This window comes from Liolophura sinensis, chromosome 6, assembly GCF_032854445.1.
Source record: "Liolophura sinensis isolate JHLJ2023 chromosome 6, CUHK_Ljap_v2, whole genome shotgun sequence".
NCBI lineage: Eukaryota > Metazoa > Mollusca > Polyplacophora > Chitonida > Chitonidae > Liolophura > Liolophura sinensis.
Genome location: NC_088300.1, coordinates 33,391,044 through 33,414,243, shown reverse-complemented (window position 1 = coordinate 33,414,243; position 23,200 = coordinate 33,391,044). Strand labels below are relative to the sequence as shown.

At 39.4% G+C, this 23,200-nt stretch overlaps 1 protein-coding gene and 1 pseudogene across 1 annotated transcript; one reads left to right on the top strand and one right to left on the bottom strand.

Moving 5' to 3' along the window:
- Positions 1-6,182: 6,182 nt before the first annotated feature.
- LOC135466211 (tubulin alpha-1A chain-like) lies at positions 6,183-7,876 on the bottom strand (annotated as a pseudogene).
- A 1,884-nt stretch (positions 7,877-9,760) lies between these two features.
- Positions 9,761-22,523, top strand: LOC135467114 (galactocerebrosidase-like). Its single transcript, XM_064744875.1, is given in 20 exon segments — positions 9,761-9,892; positions 11,791-11,859; positions 12,351-12,414; positions 13,252-13,340; positions 13,656-13,820; positions 14,199-14,237; positions 14,616-14,746; positions 14,960-15,077; positions 15,417-15,454; positions 16,491-16,615; positions 17,388-17,554; positions 18,970-19,059; positions 19,549-19,579; positions 19,582-19,689; positions 19,882-20,023; positions 20,025-20,066; positions 20,715-20,811; positions 20,813-20,885; positions 21,559-21,632; positions 22,280-22,523. Coding segments are annotated over 20 exon segments (2,013 nt in total). The 3' UTR covers positions 22,499-22,523.
- The last annotated feature ends 677 nt before the right edge of the window (positions 22,524-23,200 follow it).

Genomic DNA, 23,200 nt, shown 5'->3' with positions numbered 1-23,200 from the left:
ACCTAATTTCGCTTAAGCCATACTGTTAGGGGGCTTGTAAATTGACATTATTTATGCATTTACATGAACAGTTAGAACAAAACACTGAATGAGGTAGTACACAAGAAGTCGTATTTCACCGGTTACGTGTGACCATTTGCCAGATATCACACCATCGTCGCTGTTCTGGTTTACTCTCTATACTATAAGTCTTCAATTATATTACTTTGTACATCTGGTACACAGCTAGTGCAATGTATTTTTACTCAAACGCCATTGTTCATTTGGGGTACCCAAATGCCTCATTGTTTTCTTGCGAATGTTTATTAAACTTGATAACAACACAGCATCCTGAGTAACGTTTAATAAATTGCAATTAGCATCACTGGACTTTTTTTCCCCAATTCTTTCTATCCTATGGTTTTAGGGGGCAGGTAAGTTGTCGTTTTTTTAGCACTTACACGTACATTTTAAAAAATCCTGACTAAGGTAAACTGTCAAGTGGCTGGATTTTATTGGTTACGTGTGAACATTTGCCATCTATCACACTGTCGTGGCTGTCCAGATTTTTACTCTCTGTGCTCTAGTCTTTTGTACCCTTTACAAAACCATCCAGAAGGCACGGCGCGCTTTGTACATCTGTCTTCCGCACTTACGTTTACTCTCCGTTAGGGTTGGTAAGCTTAACAAATGAGCTGGATGTGATCGTCTAAATAGTGCCAATTATCTGGAGACAATCAGAGGTCTGAAACATTTATTAGTTAACAAACAAAGCTTGTTATTTATTCACCACACTTGTTCTGATAGAATTTCAGGGCCAGGGAGATACAGCACGTGACCAAGGTAACATCAGTCTGGTATCTTGCCTTGGAGTGTATGGCCAGAACATGGTCGCCAAATTATAACGGGAAGAGCGGGACTTGAGGGAGTATATTAACAGTTAGATAACGGCTCACCGGGGGAATATCAAATCACCGCTGTTCAGGGTTGCTGCCTTTTGATCCCGCTCTATTCAGTTAGCAACAGAAATTGTCAAGTACTACTTCGGCTTATATTTATGGTGTTTTACCCCGTACTCAAGAATATTTCACTTACAGGACGCGGCCAATACACTCAAAAAATTAATGTGTTCATTTTAACAGAAAGTCTGCTGTCTGAGTGACTGTAGAACGTATTCTCTTATAACCGTGGATTGTTCTGCAAAATATAAGACACATATTCTATTAATTCAGTATAAAGATTCTTTAGAATAACAGGATATTATGTTGATATGACAGAATACTGTGTTATAATAACAGATACATTCTAGCATCACTCAGATTTTCTGCTAAAATTAACGCATTTAATTTCTGGAGTTATTATAGTGGGACGCAATAGGGCAGAACCCGAGGGAAACGAATGACCATGGGCTGGGAGGGAGGCAGCATGAGCTGGACTTTATCTCAGAGCGACCACATTAGTGAGAGTCTCTTGGGTCACCTCGACTTACAGGGGATGATCTCACCACAGCTAATCTGACCCAGACCAGTGAGATCGCAGACTCGAATTCAGCTGTTGCTGATATACGGCTATGGGTGAGTGAGTGCTTGGGGTTTAACGTCGTACATATACGGCTATGGATTTTACCCGAGAGATATATGCCGCCTTGTGGCGTCGGTGGACCAGATATTCCAATTTCTTCCATCCTTTAATTTAACCGCTTACGAATAAATAAACATTATTTTATTCAATCTAATTAAACAAATAATAATCATGCCCATGAACATATATCAATATTTTGAAATAGGTGAGGAAATTTGAGAACGACAGCTTTATCCTTTTCTTGAGATATAAGTTAATTTTATAGTTGAATTGTCATATACGCCTAAAATTTCAGTCTACGATTGCTATCATTTCCGAAAATGCCATATGTAAAATTGTTGTTTACGAAGTTTTCCATTAACTTTTGTACTCCAGCAAACAGGAGTGACGACTGCATGGCCTCGTGGACAATCCGCAAACACCAAATCAGATTATTATCAAATTCCGCAAAAAACTGGCTCGACATTTTGCGATAAATTCTGAGAAGTAGGCAAGAGTTCACGAAAATAGGCTGATACCATGGTATTGGGAGTGGATTCCACATATGAAAAAAACCCATGACATACATGTGAATGCATTTTATGGGATCGTTTGGTGGCAGAAATACCATTTATATATTTAAAAAATGATGCTTTGAGGAATTACACCGAGATTGTAGGTCAAACACACAACAGTGAAATTTCAGTTAAGCAATTTAAACTGATCGGAAAGGAGAAAGTCAGCAGAATGGGGTAGCCAGGGTCATGGGGTGGACGATCATCATCTGAAAACAGCTTCAAATGACACAGTTTGGTTAAAATACATGTACATTCGAGGCCATAAGGAAAATGTTTTCCGAACCAAAGCAAGGGAGTCATTACAATGCAAACGTGCCCATTCCGTAAAAGCAGCTTTGAAAAAACATCATAGCTATACCTCGGTCAGGTCGTTGTACTTCAGAGACCAGATATTCGGAACATTTTCTGAAGTCAATCAACCCAATCGCATTATTTCTATACTGCTCTTGCATGCCACATAGCACTGGGGTCGGTGAAAAATAACAAGCCAGCTGGTTCATTTTCAATGCATTATATTTGTTATTTAATTTCGCAAACCTGCTGGAATAATCGTCAGAAATTGGCCAGTGTGTGGGTGGTGTATGCGCTAACACGGAACTATTCGCTTAGCTAAGCGGCTGTGATTTGGAGCGTAATAGAATCGCGTCTACGCAACCTTCAGAATCATTATCTGCTGGGTTTGGAAAGAAAAAATCCCAGGATTTGACCTACGCGAAAAATCCGAAAATAAAAAAAAATCATTTGTCAACGAAATAATAGTTTACTGTGTGTAAAGAGCCTTCTACAGCCCCCCCCCCCCCATTAATTTTTTACATAGGCCTACCTATTCACCATTTTAAACAAATACAAATATTTATTTACATACTGAGATGGATTAAAATCATGTCACCATGAGAAAACTTCATGTTATTTTTTTCTTTAGTAGCTTGACTTAAAGTGATAGCGATCAGATGGGTAGGAGTGAGGGTATATTGGTCCACACATTACACTCTTTTAGTTTTTTTCTATAACTCGAGAACACACTCCGTTCTACAGAGCCCTAAAAGTGACGTGGTTAGACAAAAAAAAAAACGGAAACTTTCAAAGTTTCTGTCGTGCTCACAAGATAAATACACAAGAAAAAAAATCATGAGAAATACACAATTATGCCGTGCGTACGAGACCTTTATTAAGTCGTCCGGATGACAAACGACAATTATCTCATCCTCCCGAGGTCTTTATGAAGACCTGCGCATGAGGTCTTCAATAAATTTTACCTGTGGACAAAAAAAAGATAAAGCCAAAGGGAATCCACATTACTACATCTGAAGCCTGACAAACCTGCAGGTTTTTATCGTTTCTTCTTGATGTTGTAGATAATTCTTCTGCGATGGTGCGTGTACATATTTACTGCATTGTAACCAAACGAATGATCATGGCGAAAGACATTGACATATTATTGAAACGAGATCTCAATTCAAATTGAAAACAGCAGTAAGGGAAACAACTTTAGCATGGACATTTTTAAGGTCTGTCAATACATCATGAGTTACTTCCCTTGGGCCTAATGCACTTGGAACCAACAAGAAGGTCAAAATGACATACTACATAATGTGGTTCCCGAAGATAGTATAATCGCCTAAAAGTTATACGAGTGCATTGATTTTCCCTACCACTTATGTAGTAAATTTGTCAACTTCAACCTCAAAAATGTATATGCCCTAACTTCAGCGTGTTACAATGCCATACTACCATATGCAGCTTGCACTTTTCTCTACATCATATCAAAAAAGCAGTAACACTGAGGAAAAGTTTTCAGTTCTATCGAAAACAGACAAAATTCTGATATGCTTTAAAAGTGTGAAAACTAACAGTGCAGAAATTTATAGTGTATCAAGAACACTAAAATGTCTGTGAGGCGCTATGATCCAATCAGTGCTCCTTCACTCTTCAGCTCGGAGGCAAATCTTGGACCTAACTGCCATCTTGCAAGTCACGAAAACGGTATACCCGCCTCTGGTTCATCGGTGATTTTTCACCGAATTTTCCAAATTGAACACAGTACACGTGCTCGGCTCGAGAAATGTTGTTTTTTTTTTTACTTCGTGACCATCTTTAGCGTCAAACTCGCACGGGACAAGCGTTAATCAGTCGTGAACGAACTGAACCCTGGTCACACCAAATATGGTGAGCCTGAGGACATTTAAGCAGGTATGTATGCTTCATAGCCCAAACAGTTTTATGGTTATGAATAACGCCACATTTGACATGTTGTTTTAAAGACATCTGTATCAGCATGAACAGTATAATTCACACTTTGTTGAATCAGGGATAATTACTTTTCCTCTTAAATAATATGTATACTGTTGTGTATGGGATGTTATATTTCATTCTGCTGTTTTATCTACATATCAAAATCTTGACCTCGATATGGAAGAAAAATCTTACCTTCCTTTTCAGTTTTCAAACAAGTTTTACGACACAACTTCTTAAAATATTTATTCTAGAGGTAAGGAAGTTTGTTCATCAATCAATATTTACAGAATAGAAATTGTTTAGTTTATAAATTTTTTTGTGGCATTTTATTTATTTTATTTTATGTTTGGGGTTATTTTTATCATGAGTTGCAATGCAGCTTATAATTATTGACAGACAAACATTGCAATTCCAAAAAGAACACAAATAATAATAATAATAGTATTATTTTGTTAGGCCTTGTGATGTATTGTTTTTTCAACTAATATGATACAGATTGCAGCCAAACATATAGGATTGGTAATAGACGTACACAATTGAATGAAAATGTATCTCTTAAATTAAAAGACAGCACCTGACTAAGACATATATCACTTGAAAGCAGAATGCCCAAGCTTTCTAGAAAGTATCATACTTTATTTTTCCAAAGTCATATCACCGAAGAATAGGTAAAACAAAATGACATTACTGACATAATGAGTGGTTTGAATTACTGGGAATTTTGTCCAATCAAACTCATTGCAATTTGATTGCGCGGTCTAGTCTGTGCCTCTACACAATTACTTCATGAAGTGATAGCTAATAACACAGAACTACTCCTTAAGATATAATTTTACAATGATTTAGTTACATGTATATTCTCAATTTTACGAAGGTATTCTCACACGGTGTTGTGGTTCAGGTTTGTGCCATTTACCGACCAACCAGTACATTTTCGAGCTTTGTAATGGTCAACAACGCATCAAAAATTATATCGAACAGTATCATACTTATAGCTCATGCGCTGCTCTCTAGTCCGTTTTGTACAACTGCCACCACTGGCAAATTTTGTACACAAATCTTGAACAACTCCAAGGTCACTGGGGTCACAGTGATAAGGCAGGAAGTGATGTCAGAAAACACAACATTTGTGTTTAATAATACTTTATCTAAAGTATGCACAGCATGATCCTTACCAATACCTGCAACAAGTTTACTGCTGAATGCTGATTAAACAGTTACGACGCGAGAAAACCAGTGGTGAGGCTCGAAAGGTCCATCTTGCATAGTGTGGCAGTCATGTAGAAAGAGCGTAATGAGCGACGCATGTTCATACTCTATACAGCGCATGCGCCGTTCTCTAACACTCACTTTACATCACTGCCACCATAGCAATAGCATTCTCAGATGCGCTACACCAGACCGAACATGCGGCCTTAAAAATAAGACCTTGTTCTTGATCAATGATGTGAATTGGCATGTTCCTGGCTAAAGGTCAGATCAATTCCGCCTGAACTGACATCATCGAGCAACACTACATGTAGCTCACGTGGGATAAATAATTTCAATGTTATCAATTTTTGATCATTTTTTGACCAAGTGTCGATATTAAAAGTAATTATTATTAATAATAAGTAAGGAATAAGCGAAATGTGTGAATACATTCCATCGATGAACGGATTAATTAACATATCTGTTTACCAGTCTAATTACTCAAAAGACTAGCATGTAAGTATAAGGCAGTAATTGTAACTAGGGTTTTAACCAAAAAAAATAAAACCAGTTTTGTTCGGACTATAAATTTATTGAACTATAACTTCAAAGGATTGAAAGTTGACGAATGATGCAACTTTAATATTCCTCAGCCTCGCCTTCTCCCTCATCCTCCACGGAGTCGACTCCAACCTCCTCGTAGTCCTTCTCCAGAGCGGCCAAATCCTCCCGAGCCTCGGAGAACTCTCCCTCCTCCATACCCTCTCCTACGTACCAGTGGACGAAGGCACGTTTGGCGTACATCAGATCAAATTTGTGGTCAAGACGAGCCCAGGCTTCGGCAATGGCGGTTGTGTTGCTCAACATGCAGACAGCGCGCTGGACCTTGGCCAAGTCGCCACCAGGGACAACAGTTGGTGGCTGGTAGTTGATGCCGACCTTGAAACCAGTGGGACACCAGTCGACGAACTGGATGGTTCTCTTCGTCTTGATGGTTGCAATGGCAGCGTTGACGTCTTTGGGCACGACATCACCTCTGTACAACATACAGCAGGCCATGTATTTACCGTGACGTGGATCACATTTCACCATCTGGTTGGCTGGCTCGAAGGTGGCGTTGGTGATTTCAGCCACAGATAATTGCTCGTGATAAGCCTTCTCTGCGGAGATGACTGGTGCATAGGTAGCCAGGGGGAAATGGATACGTGGATAGGGCACCAGGTTGGTCTGGAACTCAGTCAAGTCGACATTGAGGGCGCCGTCAAATCGGAGAGAAGCCGTGATGGAGCTGACGATCTGACCAATCAGACGGTTCAGGTTGGTGTAGGTTGGACGCTCGATGTCGAGGTTACGGCGACAGATGTCGTAGATGGCCTCGTTGTCGACCATGAAAGCACAATCAGAGTGCTCTAGGGTGGTATGAGTGGTGAGGATGGAGTTGTAGGGCTCAACCACAGCCGTGGATACCTGGGGTGCTGGGTAGACGGCGAACTCCAGCTTGGACTTTTTGCCATAGTCAACGCTCAGACGTTCCATCAAAAGGGAGGTAAATCCGGACCCAGTGCCTCCTCCGAAACTGTGGAAGATTAGAAAGCCCTGAAGACCGGTACATTGGTCAGCCAGTTTTCGGGTGCGGTCTAGAACCAAGTCGATGAGCTCTTTGCCAACAGTGTAGTGACCACGGGCATAGTTGTTGGCGGCGTCCTCCTTACCGGTGATGAGTTGTTCGGGGTGGAACAACTGGCGGTATGTACCGGTACGAACCTCATCTGTAACATAAAGAATTTATTACCGATAACTGGATAAAATGCCCATTTGGAAATAGTTATTACTGTTGACTGGTTCATTAGTTTAAACTCTTCTTAATTTTTACCACGATTAACTACGATGACTGAAATAGGGACAAGGCGAAAAAAGACATCAGTGAACAAACTCGGTGTTAGTTATGCTGTTTTAATTTTCCAGATTTGTGGTGACATGATCGGCCATACGAAGCTTGGCAAAAGCTTTACTCAGATGCGCTAATTGAAATGTGTGCTAGATACACGTGTGCGGGATTTAATTCACATGCTACGGTCAAAAAAAAAGAAATTCGGATGACTTGAACGCACATACCAACGACAGTTGGCTCTAAGTCAACGAAGACAGCCCGAGGGACGTGTTTCCCAGCTCCAGTCTCACTGAAGAAGGTGTTGAAGGAATCGTCCCCACCACCGATGGTTTTGTCTGAGGGCATCTGACCGTCCGGCTGGATTCCGTGCTCCAGACAGTACAGTTCCCAGCAGGCATTTCCGATCTGGACTCCGGCTTGGCCGACATGGATGCTGATACATTCACGCTGGGCAGAGAGAGAAAAAAGGACCTGATATGAATGCTGTCTTAAGATTTTTGCAATCCAACCAGTTAAATTATACTTATGTGAGATTTTAAAAACAAACCCTCCAGATAACTTATGTGTGGATTTTTTAATCAGCATTGAGAACTTTCGCAAATACATGTATCAATATGCAAGTTAAAAGCTGTGCCCAAGGTACACGCCTGTTACATAGATTGCAGCAGGATGCCTAAAGCTTTTAGAGTCTTTCACAAGGAGTGTAAAATATAAATTTAGCAGATGTGCTTGGACAACATTGTACACAATATAGCATATAAGAACTCACCATGGTTGTAGGTAAAAGTCTGACTGCGCGACTGGGATATTATCCGAGTGGAGACTGGAAGTCAAGTGTGAAGGTAACAGACTAGACCCGGTTTTATATACAGGTTTTAGTTAACCACACGAAATGGATTAGCCCATGGTTACTAGACGACAGTAGTCAAGCAACAGTGGGCCTGTGCGAACCCGTCAGTGATCAATGCTGGCCAATAAGCACCAAATCGGATTATTATCGTAATCTGCCAGATTAGTAATATTTTCACCCTAATCATACTATTTCTTGTTGTCCCTTATAACGTTTTGGTTTGATAACTGCCTAAGTTTATACCGCTGAAAGTTGTTTTCATTTTGTAATAGCAAAATCCATTTTACTTGCCAGACTGGTTTGATTGAAGTTTTACGTTGCACTCCAGAATATCTCACTTACGCGACGGCAGTTACCATAGCGGGAGGAAATCGGAGAATTCCCGTATAAAGTGACGACTATATACCTTCCCACTTACGCTGAAATGTCACATTCGTCACATTTTCTATGAAATTTATTCCCTGTAAAATATAAATGTATAATTTATTTTTTCACAGAAATCTAACACAGAATCTCAGGAAGACATAGCATGTTGTTAATAATGTATCACATTTCGCCACCAGGATGCAGGTGCCAATAAAATGTCGTTAAATAATAATCACCCAATTAATAAATCATTCAGTCATCAAGTCAGTGGTGAATACGAAAATACAAAGGAATTAATCGTTTACAATTTATGCTATTAAAGCTTCGAACAATGGTGTGATGAAAATATAACACAAACAATGCAGATAGATAAATGCTTCCTCTCCTTACAGGTCAGGTTTTTATGATGCGAGTTTCATAACTTAGGTACCGGGAAAGCAATCTTCTGTTCATCTGCAGAGAATATTTTGTTATCCGAAACAGGTAACAAACCCCCAAAAAATAAATAAATAAAAATCGGCGTTTACCAACAATCGAATCATAAACCAAATAAGCCAAAAAATAGTGGAAAAGACCTTTTTGAAAATAATTCTCGAATGCTTCTTGCACCATTTTGAAATAATGCATATACATGTGGACTCACATAGTTTATTTTAATTTTTTTTTAATATCCGTTGCAAACACTGGTTTTCTCAAATAACCTCACCACCGTCATTGAAACAGCCACGAGTATACGGTTTGAAAGACTACTGTTCAAAAAAAGCTACTGTTCAAAAAGAAATAAAACAGTTTTATACGTTTCGGACGTTAAATTCTGGTGACAACAGGGTCTATATCCTGGTTGTATCAGCTAAATTCGAAAACAGCAAACCTTGGACAAATAGCCAGTGATTGGGATTGAACGTTTTCCCTGTATAGTTTATTCAAGTTTATTTTCTTCTTTGTTCACCGAGGCTGGCCTACAACACTATATACCGGCGATAAAACAAGTGGAGCAAACTGATAAAAACGAATGGTTCTGACTGATAATAGCGCGTCTATAACCAGTAGCCGACACAGACATTTGAGAAGGTCTGCACAGCTGATGTTACAGGAGGCGAATGTTCCGACATGGTACTATTTTGGACGGTTGTGTTTCTCGGTCTACTCACAGACCAATCCCTCTCACAGGTTTACGTCGTGGATGACTCCGGAGGGTGCGGTCGGAAATTTGATGGGATCGGGGCTATCAGCGGTGGAGGGGTGAGTTAGATGACATGATTGGGACATCGTGAAGCCAGCTTATAGAGTAATCCGGTATAGAAGGCAGATCTACGTCACCTCAAAAGTATATCTTGAACATACGAAATATAGTTTACATATAGCGAAACGAGAACTTTCTAGTTACTTGGTTTATCAGATATCCAAACAGGTATCCCAATATTCTTGAGTAGGGTGTAAAATAACAATAAAATAAATGAATAAATTAAGTCGACGAACATATTAACCAACCTACAGACATAGTGACTTGTTGCAATAAAAATTTAAAATATGTAGGAATGTAACGGAGTGGACAATTCATCAATGTATATAGCTGACCATCCTATATAGACATGATGACCTCTTCGCTCCATCACTAAACAGTTATTAGCTAAACTTATTGGCTACCAAAGAGATGGCTATAAGCTGAGACTGTTACAATGTTAATTACAGTTACAGTCTCCTCCATGTACACGGTGAGCTTTCCGCTATTGTTCTGAGTGAGCGACGCACTGAGATATAGGTGGTACATGTATACAAGGTCAGCTTTCTGCTGTTGGCTACTAAAGAGACTATGGCTATCAGCTGAGACTGTTACAATGTTAACTACATCTACAGTTTCCTACATGTACACGGTGAGCTTTCCGCTATTGTTCTGAGTGAGCGACGCACTGAGATATAGGTGGTACATGTATACAAGGTCAGCTTTCTGTTGTTGGCTACTAAAGAGACTATGGCTATAAGCTGAGACTGTTACAATGTTAACTACATCTACAGTCTCCTACATGTACACGGTGAGCTTTCCGCTATTGCCCTGAGTGAGCGACGCACTGAGATATAGGTGGTACATGTATACAAGGTCAGCTTTCTGTTGTTGTTCTGAATGAACGACGCACTGAGATATAGGTTCTGCATCTACACTATCAGCTTTCCGCCATTGTGCTGAGTGAGCTACGCACTGAGATATAGGTGCTACATCCATAATGTCAGCTTTCCGCCATTGTGCTGAGTGAGCTACGTACTGAGATATACATGTAGGTGCTACTTGGATACAAGGTCAGCTTTCCGCTATTGTTCTGAGTGAGTCACGCACTGAAATATAGGTTCTACATGTACATGGTGAACTTTTTTCTATTGTTCTGATTTAATTACGTACTGAGATATACGTGAAACATCTACACTGCCAGCTTTCCGCCATTGTGCTGAGTGAGCTACGTACTGAGATATACATGTAGGTGCTACAAGGTCAGCTTTCCGCTGTTGTTCTGAGTGAGTCACGCACTGAGATATAGCTTCTACATGTACACGGTCAACTTTTTTCTATTGTTCTGATTTAATTACGTACTGAGATATAGGTGAAACATCTACACTGCCAGCTTTCCGCCAGTGTGCTTAGTGAGTTACGTATTGCGATATAGGTGCTATATGTATACAAGGTCAGCTTTCCGCTATTGTTCTGATGGATCTACGTACTGAGATATGGGTGCTACATCTACAAACTGTGTAGGCATAGTTAGGTAACCAATTGAACGCAGTGGAGTATCCTTTGTTACTTATCCGTGGGGGAACATTAATATGGGGGAACCTGCTGTCAGTTGCTGTAGAATGAGACACAGTTATTCAACACAAAGTAAGCTACCAGATGATACAATGTGAATAATAAATAATTTTCAGCTAATACAACAATCCTTCCCAGCAGGACTTGGCGGCTTATTTCACCTATAAACCCAAGTACAGTCGTATAAATGGGACATTCTTGAGCGCCGTGTTAAACACCGACAGAACAAATGAATGCATGACGCCATATACTCATGATGCGTTCTATAACATGGATGTTAATTTCCATGATCTTGAAAACATATGTAAACGATGTGTTGTATTGTGGTTTATGACGTTTTCAGGCAACGTCCAAACTACTGGTGAACTATCCAGAGCAACAAAGAAACGAAGTACTGGATTTTCTGTTTAAGGTAACAACTCTATAGCTTCACCATTAAAATTGACATTGACGCTTATCGTAAGTTATAATCCAGTTTGTTCATATTACGAAAGAATTTCATCATAAATTTTTGGTTTCAAGACCTTAAAGCGCTTCTACTGACTACATTTCTGTCTTTGCAAAACTTATAGCCTTCATTCAGAGTGAGAGAGTGAGTGTTTTGGGTGTAACGTCGCACTTAACAATTTTTCAGTCATATGATGACGAAGGAATCATTAGAGTCCGTGTAATGTGTCTCCTTGTGGCAGGACGGATTTCCACCGATCTTTTATCCATTGCTGCTTCGCTGAGATGCCTTCCTTCATTCAGATATTTGCTTTATACATTTATTCGTTTTGTGTTGTTTTAAGCATTAGGGACATTGTTGTTGTCAACTGTCTAACGGCAAATGTATACGTCATCCATGCCGTCCAACTACCACAAATCAGTGACAGTTTATACGATTATGTTCGCACTTTCCAGCCAAATTACGGGGCCTCCTTACACATCCTAAAGGTGGAAATAGGCGGAGACGGACAAAGTACAGGCAAGTCTATTATGATTATATCAAATCATCAACAACGCACAAAACATTTAGTGAAAACGATTTCGGTTTGAATTTGCCTGAAATGCCATTGAAATGCTTTACAGTTTATGAATCAAAAATCGCTTACTTGGAAATTTGGAAAATGTCATGCGAAGGATATAGATTTTGAGAAAGCAATACGACTCTGCAATGCAAAGAGGTATGTATGATGCAGCATCAATGTCCTTTATACTGTGACTCGGCCCACGCAAATTAACACGAGAATCTTCAGTTAACATTAGGACCACCATCATACAAATGAAAAATTCCTCAACGTGGCAGTAAATAACAATCAATCAATAAATCATTCAAGTTGACATTGAATTAATTTATATTATACCAAACTCAAATTACATAGTTTAATTGACGTGGAAATATTGAGCTACTGCTCAAGATTGTAACTTATATCCTTATTTCTTTGTTAGTTTGGTTGTTGTTTAGCGCCATACTCCAGAATTTTTCACTTATGAGATGGGGTTCATTTACATAGACGGTGGAAACCGGATTGACTGAGGCAAACCACCGATCACCGTGCAAGGCACCACCAAGGCACCATGCACGACTAGTGACAGTGGGGTAGTCAAAGAATTACCTGCCGAGGGTCGGGATTGAACCTACACTTCGCGTGTCCTGGCAATTGAAAGGGATTGGCCCACTCGTTGAAACAATTAGTAGATCCATCGCGCACCTGCTGGTTACGTGACCAACCGCTCCAGCATCCTTGAAGATAAAGCAGTCAGGCAGCGTCATCAGTTGGTCAGATCAGAAAATGTTTACTAACATTTTTATTTTACCAAGATGGCGGAGAAGCGTCTCACATGCACGAGAGTTGGGAAGAGAATTACCAGAGAGGCTATGAATGGTGGCTAATGACAGAGGCAAAGAAGGTAACGAGAAACCGTCTAATCTGTCAGTGAGCTTGTAGCATTAATTACTTCTAGACAAAATACATATAGACTTTGCTTAAAATCTGTGAAACGTAAGAAAAAGTTAGACAAAATGTACCAGTGGAAAAATAATAATGCAAAATTAATAGTTTAAATAGAATAAACTATGTACATATATGCAAAAACTGTACATCCATATACAAGTCTCTCCCCCTTCTCTCCAAACCAAATTAATCTGAAATCCAGCAGCCGGATGTATCGTTCATTTTTTCCGTAGAAAATTTTCAACGGGTAATTATGCATATTTCTTTTCAGAGGAACCCTGACATCCTGCTTTACGGATTACCCTGGTCATTTCCTTACTGGATTGGTAACGGTACCTTTAACGCCTACGCCAATCCAGAAGTCACCGCGGACTATGTTTACCGGTGGATTAATGGCGCCAAGGTCCACTACAACCTGACCATAGACATTATCGGGGTAAGTCCGCTTCTAATTCTTCATTTCAGATTTCATCACCATAGAATCACAATTTCACATAAACAAATTTTTATCACCAAAAAGGTTTCCGACATCCCGCAATAGCCTATGTTGTCTTGCACTCTGGCCTCTCGCTAAGTGAATGGTTCATGTCAGAGGATAAGGTGTCAAACACGTTACCGATTAACTGACTGGTCAGAGGACAAAAGAAAAACTTGTACAGAAAAACAAGTGATTTGAGATACAAAAAACGACGAAATTGATAGCAGTATGTTATATCAGTCAAATAATATCTGTATTAATCTGTATAATTCTTTTGAAACTCCTCTCATTTAATCCGTATAATTCCACTGGCAACATCTTTCATGTTAATTGCAGATTTGGAACGAACGGAATTTCAGCACAACATACATCAAGGTAAGGGAGATAACTGTCTGAAAGACAAAAATTTCGCTGCATGTATTGCTACACTTCCCTTGGTTTACACATTATATGACTAAGACATTCTGTATTGTCTGGTACTTTTGTGCATTATTAAGCAAGTAATTAAGAGTACGTCGTTCACTCAGAATAACAACAGAGTCTGAAGTAGTAACCCGTGTAAGTGTCCTGTTGCAAGATAAATCTTTGAGTGACTTCGTCACCAAAACGAGTATAAATTCACAACGACGAATTAATGAGGCTGGACACTTTAAACGTGACTTTAATGTACTTTAACAGATAAATTAATTATTTATACGATGGTTTTTGTAGCTGTACACTTCTCACATTTTTCTGGTTTAACACTGAAAACAGGCTCTGAGAAACACTCTGGACGAACGAGGGATGCAACACGTAAGAATCTGTGCCGCGGACGATCTCAGCTGGCAGTTCGCAGATGCCATGTTAGCAGACCCTGATCTGGCCAATGCCGTGGACTTTGTTGGGTAGGTCACTCTGATAACAACTTTCTCCCAGCTTCTCCTTTTCTCTGAAGTCATCCAGTATTAACCAGTATAATTCTGCAGGTTAAATTGACACCCACACCAGTGAAAAAAAATTGTTGAGTGTATAAAATTCGTGGAATAAATGCATTGTTTTTACTGACCTGTGTACATTTATCACTATTTATTAGTTGACGGGCTTTTCGTCGATTACAGCTCTCATTATCCTAACACAATCTCCTCACCCGAAGCCCTATCTACGGGAAAGCCTCTGTGGGCCTCAGAAGACCACGGTGGTTATAATGACATCAGGGGCGGGGCATGCCGAGGCTGGGTAAGCATGACCATAATGATCCATAACTCAGATCAGTCGTTGTGCGGTGAACTATAATAACTCAACTGGATATTTATTTATTCGATTGGCGCTTACCGATTTTGAACTTGAATAGACGAAGGTAATATTTTGTGAAAGGTAATTATTTGGGATACTCTAAAATAGTAAAGAAATTGCAAAAATTAGCAATGACATATTTTCTGCCAACAATCTCCGGTTTAACTCAGTAAATGGCAAACAGATTGTCTTTTTTAGGAATAAAAAAGGGTCATTAATTCAACATTGTAATAAAAATTAATAACCCTTTTCTTTGACTAAAATTTAAAGTTTTTTTTTCAGCTTCTCAATCAGAATTACGTCAATGGATTAATGACCTCGTGAGTATACTGCAGTTGTGAAACATTACTTAAATCTATAGGTATAAAAACAGACAATCGTAGAACAGCCGTCAACCAAAGTAGAGGTTCTGGGCCAATGAAAAAGCCAGATAGCTGTTTCAAATGGTCCATCAATGCGCATGAGCAAAATAGGTCAAACGTGGGATAACCAAAAGCAAATGTATATTCATTCTATACTATAACAAACATTACAGGCTTGGACACAAACATTACAGGCTTGGACAACAAACAAATACTAGTGTTCCGCCCAGGCCTAATTTGTATGCGCATTTTTGTCTGATTTGGACGTGATAATATGTTTCAGCTAATTTAAAGTTTTAGCTGTCAAAAAAAGACTCGCATTTAAATGCACAAAACTTTCTGAAATGTGTCTGACTGCCGAAGGTTACAGTGCTTGACCCCAGCCAGATGGACTTGGTCGGTTCCACAGAAAAGAAATCTCAGTCATGCGCACTGAAAATAGCTGTCTAGCTTAATGCAAAACCTACACAACGTCCAACATAAACCACCAAAGAACGTAGAAAGTATATGAAGTAAGACAATAGGACCGAGTCATGCAAAGAAAAGAAGTCGACAGTTTTCAACGATGATGAAAAGACGCAAGGAATGTTTCAGACTAATGAATTAAAACATTGTCTGAATCGTGTACCGTGCTAGTCATGATTATGTAATTACAAAAAAAACTATAATAATCCTGTTTAAAGCATGTCATTATGAAAAGCACTTATACACTGACAGACATTGTGGTTGATCCATTCATGAATGTAAGATGTTAGCCTGTACAATTGTCTAAAATTGTACAGAAAACGTTATATCAATTAAAAAATAACCTCTGAAATACTGTTACAGTGGTGATAACACATCTGATGCCAAGAAACCATCGTAGAACCATTTGTTGTGTGATTTTTTTTTATAATAAGAAGGAAAATCTGCAATATTATAGAAAAAAACAGCCAAGAATCCTATCCTGCATTAATTATTAACAATGATATTCATAACTGTGTCAATGCTTCAGAACAATATCCTGGAATCTACTGGCGTCATTTTACCTCGGGTTGCCATATTTTCGAACCGGTATAATGACAGCTGTGGAGCCTTGGAGTGGAAATTACGCAGTGGAGCCGCCGATATGGTCAACTGGTAAGAATATAACCAGGCAGAAAGAATAGACACCAGTCCTGTTTGCGGTTGCCTGTAGTCCAGTGCACGATCTGCTAAAGAAAAGTCCGTTAGATACATTTCAAAGGTTTACTCGTTTTATTACCTCTCTGTACTCATATACACTGGAGGATACACTCAAAAGAATTAATCTGTTAACAGAAAGTCTGTTGTCTGAGTGATGCTAGAATGCATTCTGTTATGATAACACAATATTGTGTTATAATAACATCCATTATAACATTATTCAACATAATATCCTGTTATTGCCATAGAGTCGTTATGTTGAATGAATAGAATATGTGTGATACATGTAGCATAATTATCTGCTTCGATAACAGAATGCATTTTAGCATCACTGAGATAACAGACTTTCTGTTAAATTTAACAGATTATTTTTTTTTTTGAAGTACTAGTAAAACAGGCCTAAGGAGGTATATGTGTAAGATGATTACAAGATTCACATCAACATAGATCGCCCCATTCTAAATGCTGCTTCGATTTACTGGAATTACCGTAACTTCGATAATTCGCTACCTCACTTTGTGTGAATTTTTGTGAAAATTGTGTGAATGACATTTTGACAACGTTGAGCGATGTGTCATTAGATGATTAAAAGTTCATTCAGACGGTATAAGGTACCGGTATGTTCTTTATTTAGTCACTTGTCCACTTGTTAACAGTTTTATACACCATTCGCTAAATATTTAATAAAGGTAAATATCAGTTATAGGAATTTGAAATTTTATAACAGCTCATACTACTCAGTTCACAAAGCCCGGATGGACGTATATGGCACATGGTTACGGGGTGGGCAACCTCACGTACGGCGGAAGTTACGTCAGTCTGACTGACCGGAACACGGGGGAGCTGACCATCATTATAGAAACTGTCATTTGTTCAGGCCCTCAAATGTCTTCTGTAAGTCATTAGTGAAAACCTTTCCCGCCTGTTGTAATTCACATAACCTATTCACATAGATCATATCTGTGCAATCTACTTCTAATTCCGATCATTGCGATATCGCTTTTAAAGGCAAACTGGTAAAGTTTTCTCCATGACATGGAAGAGAATATTGCTAATTCCAGCTTGGACCCGAGGTGCCACGTTGCACTTAAAGGTAGCAAGTTTTAACACGAAATAGTGTCAAATGAGATAGGGCGTCATTCATTCCATTTTAATGATAAAATCAGTCGGGGCCCCAGTGGCTCAGTTGGTTAGCGCGCTAGCGCAGCGTGATGACCCAGCAGCCTCTCACCAATGCAGTCGCTGTGAGTTCAAGTCCAGCTCATGCTGGCTTCCTCTCCGGCCATACGTGGGAAGGTCTGTCAGCAACATGCGGATGGTTGTGGGTTTCCCCCGGGTTCTGCCCGGTTTCTTCCCACCATAATGCTGGCCGCCGTCTTACGGCGTAAAACACCAATCAAATAAATAAATAAATAAATAAAATCAGTCAGATCAGTAAAAAGCTGACAACTTCTTGTCTGTGTTTGGGAAATTAGTTTTCTTGTTCAGCATATTCTATCTAAGGAAAGTGAAAAATATGTAAAATATATTGATAACATTATGTTTTAATTATCTACATTTTATAGGTCAAAGGTCGTGCAGGTTTTAAGGGACGGCAACGCAAAGTAGTCCCACAAACAGCCACTTTCAATCTGACTGGCAGTTTTGTAAGTAGGCCTACGGGTATACACGCAAAATAAAGTTTTACTGTAAATCCAGTTGAATAGAATATTCACTCATTGTAAGCGCGTAAATCCAGTTGAATAGAATATCATTAGCTTGTTATTCACTTGTTGTAAGCCAGTGATTGCTTAGTCTTTCTTAATCATTATGATGTCCTCTTTCTAGAAGCACATTCCACGTATTGTAAAATTGACAGCTGCATGGCTTATTGAAACTCCTGTCAGTGTCTTTTAATACCGATATAGCTCTAAACACATACAGCTTTTTAAAATTCCAGTCAGTGCCTTTTAATACCTATACGTAGCTCTAAATAAAAAACTCACTGTTTTGTAGCTTGTGATCATGCAACGCTTAATGTCTTTTTCTCCAAAGCATGATTTATATCACGTCTATAAAATAAAATGTAGTCTTGCAGTCTTGAATGACGTCAGGTTTAGATATATCTTCGCTCGTGCTAATTACAATATCCTAAATGTTTCTTTGAATAAGTTTGAGATCGTCCAATGCAACACCAATGCAACAGTCAGTTATTATCAAATAGCAACAATCAAATGAATCAAATACATGCTAAAGCTGCTTTTAGTATCAGATTGTTTACTATATTTACCTTATTGGACGTGCCTAATTAATTCAGTTTATTTTAACAGGCTAACGTGAACACCCTGAATGTGTGGTACAGCAAGTTTGGATCTGACGACGAAAGTAGTACGTTATTTGTTCAGAAATCGCCGTTACAGGTACTTGATACAAACAGATTGAGAAATTATCCTTTCTGCACCCTTTGGTGATCAAACTGTAAGTCAAAAACAACATTTTCTACTATTACGAAACGCATAATTTGTCGCTCGCTGACTTTCAGCAAGCAGAGAAAGGACATGGAATACACAAATAAAAAGCATTAGAAGTTGTGTTATAACATGAGAAGGAAAAAATGTTGTTGTTTTGTTTTTTATTATTATTATTTATCGTCTTTTTGACGTTTTTTTCAATTCTAGTAACCAACAGTATAGTTTCCACCAAACCCTATATTGTTGCGAGAAAGCTGATCTTCCTCGTTGCTTTGAATGATATTTTTCCTCTGACCTTATTAACTGCACTGGTACGTTTCTTGCTCCTTTATTTTACATTTACATGCACTGGACGTATCTTGCTGCTTTATTATACAATTACATGCACAGGTAAATTTCTTGGGCCTTCATTTTACATTTATATGTACATGTTTATAGGTAGTTGACGGTATAGTGAAGATATCTCTAGGGTAGATGAAATGTACACTCTGACAACTCTGACTACCGCACAGAAGGGCACCGCCCCCGAGCCTCCACCCTCTCAACCATTCCCCCTGCCCTATAAAGACGACTTCGAGGGTAAGTGTTAAGTTGATTTACAGTTTTCTGGATAGCCTGCAAAACAATTTACAAACTGATGACAATCTGAGAAAAACTGCATTATTCCTATCGTTTTTTTTTTCATGAGCTTTCAAGGTAAGAAATATCCTAATAGGTTATATTTCTACTTTTCGGAGCCTAAACTTTTTACCCACTTGTGTTTTCCATCAGATTATTCCCCCTCGGTGGAGCCTTACAACCTGGCACAGCAAGTAGGTGTATGGGAGGTGACTAAAGTGGACTCATCCCAGGGTCAGGTAGCAAGGCAGGTGGTGTTACAACCACCTGTCTACTGGTGCTGGGGCAGGGGGACACCCAGCTAACACAACCATCAATGTCATTGGCAGCTACAATTGGTGAGTTAAACTTACAACAAACTTGGAAGAAAACCTGTCTCTAAAAGTTTTGTCCAAAAATCGTCATAAACTATATCGATGAATATAAAATTTGTCACATTTTAAAGCAAGAAAGTGCAGCTCAGGTTGACTTCCCATACGGTCGTACGTAGAAAGCTCTGTCAGCAACCTGCGGAAGGTCGTGGGTTTCACCTGGATGATTTGGTCGGGTTTTTTCCTACCATAATGGTGGTCGTATAAGTGAAATATTCTTGAGCACTGCGTAAAACACCAATCAGAAGAATTAAAAGCAAGAAACTGCAGGGTAGTACAATGTATCTCCCTAGCCAAAGTAAGTGTTGTTAAATTTTAATAACATTAAAACAGTATTGGTAAAGGTAAAGTGCGTTCGCGGGAGGGATGGGGGGATGGGGGGGATGGGGGTGCAGGATGTGAGCTCACGTTAATGGAGTGATCCTAAAAAATAATATTTTCTAAACCTACGGACATATTTCGAAACGATGGATATGTGATGGATAACGGACAGAACCCCTGGTGGGTATATAGTCTAAATGACCATGGCGTCGTGTTTGTGTGGCACCGCGATTATTTGTGTTAGATTGCCCTGCCAATCGGGTACATACAACATTTCTCTATCGTGTCTTCCAGGACAGATATTTATGTCCAGGTGGATGTCAGGGTGGGAAGTGTCAACGGCACTAACGGGGTACACGTGGGAGCCCGAATCGACCGTGGAGGTTGTCTAGTCAGCAAACGCGTTGGGGATCTTCTTCTTCGTATATCCTAAGACCCGGACAATTCAGTTAACAAATGACCTTGGTGAGTTCTTTATACGACTGTAACCAAAACCTCCTACCTTTGTTAGCACACAGGGGGGCCCTGGCTGGATTATCTGTTAAGATGTTGTTGTTGCCCAGCCCGCATCTTGCCATTGAAGTCACAAGGTCGAAGCCATCTCTAGCTTCTTTGGATGCGGCTTGAGCTGGGCTTAGTTTGACAGATACTTTATCAATGGCGGTGGTTTATGCCGCTGATGAACAATACCGCCGTGGTGTCGTATAATTGGAATAGTGTTGAGTAGGACAGTAAACAACAATCAAATTAAGAAGGAGATTGTAAGGAAGTTGCCATAACAATTGTATTATTATAGATGTTGCGCCTAAATTATACAAAATATAAGGCATACAGTATGATGTATATATTGACGGGTGGCTGTTACATGTACCTTCAAAAGACGTAAACCAATTTTATGTTGGCTGGATTTAACCTACATGCATGTTCTGAATTTAGACACGAGTCAGGGAATCAGTATGCATATCACCTCTCATAATAAATAAATGTGGTTAATTAGGCTTTGCAACATTACCAGCGGCCCAGTTTAAAAACGGGGATTTTCCCAATTTACATTTCGCGTCTGACTTGACTTTACTCTAACACAGCTTTATAATATGCTATCGCAGTTTCATGTCATAGCCTTTGTTGTTTTTCGCAGCTCGACAGAAGGTTTTGAAACAAGGCTCAGTACAGATTACAGATGATTGGATGACACTGGGATTGCTAGTCAAGGTAAAATCTCCTATAAACCATCTTTTATTCATATCACGGGCAGGTAGGTTGTCAAGTATACCGAACAAGTACGATAAATACATTTCTATTTAAAAGCATATTCTAATTCATTGACTTAGTACCTGGTAAATAATTTAATCTATATTCTGAAGAAATATAGAGCTTTGTGAGAGTTGATATATTTAACCCCTATAAAACCAGTTTGCAAAAAATAGGAAACAATAGTTAAGTTGACGCAAATCAGACATGTTATCATATTAAAGATGCTTTCCATCCGAAAGATAACACAATTCTATAGAATGGAATGCATTGTTTTAATGCTATACACTATTGTTTAACTGATTTTCCGGATTGTCCCGATTTCTTCTTTATATTAGCCTATAGGGCCTACATTTGTAATAATGCAGAATATTAATTATGATGTATGTATGAATACTTATTTCATTTATTTATTTCATTGGTGTTACTCATGAGTATTTCACTTATACGACGGCGGTCAGCGTTATGGTGGGAAGAAACCGGGGGGAAATTACGACCATGTAGGAATACAATATGTTTTTCTTCTTCTGTAAGGGTGACGAATGGCGATCCTGTCGATTGACTATAGCCACCAAATGCATCCTGGTCTTCCTTTCTGTTTCTTTCAGGGAAACATGGCTTACGCATTCTTCAATGGCCACTCTGTCATCAACTCCACCATTCCTAGTTCTCCAGCAAATGGGTTTGCTGGCCTCGGTACCGATCCTTATGGACTGGCAGACTTTGATAACCTGGAGCTCCGGACTGCTGAGGATGCCTGGGATAAGATGCAGAAGCAATCTGGGCGATCCGATACACTTTTCTTTTCACCACGTCCACATCTGTAAATATATTTTCACAATAAATGTCACATTACACATATATCTGTGTCATTTTGCCACACCTTTATTTCCTACAAGAATGGCATTTTTAGGAGTTTCACTCTGGACTTTGTTTTACCGATTGACGGTCTGAACATTGATTTGGATACTTATTGTAATAAATCCGAAAACGGAGCATAAATGCTTGAAGTTAACGCCCCATTGCATAAAGGGTAAGACGTACACTGAGATGAGTTCACTACATTAATATACTGCGCATTTGCCAATGTTTGCCGATAAGGCATGTTAACCAAGCTCCATGCCTATGTGTAGATAGTTCGATAATCGGTCCATTTGTGACAATACCGGTAGATTCAGATGACAGAACAAGCGAACCTTTCTCTTCTGCTTCAAGTGTATATACTAACACGCAGTGAAATCTGATGAGGTCATTCCGTTTATTAATTTATTTGATGCGTGTTTTATGCCGTACTCAGGAATATTTCACTAACTTACGACGCCGGCCAAATTTATGGTGAGAGGAAACCGAGCAGAGCCCGTGGGACACCCACGCCCATCCTCAGGTTGCTGGAAGACCTTCCAATGTTCGGTCGGTAGGAAGCCAGCATGAATTAGACTTGAACTCACAGCAATCGCATTGGTTAGAGGCTCCTGGGTCATCGCGCCGTGCTGATACATATGACCTCGGTCACGGAGACGTGAAGGGTC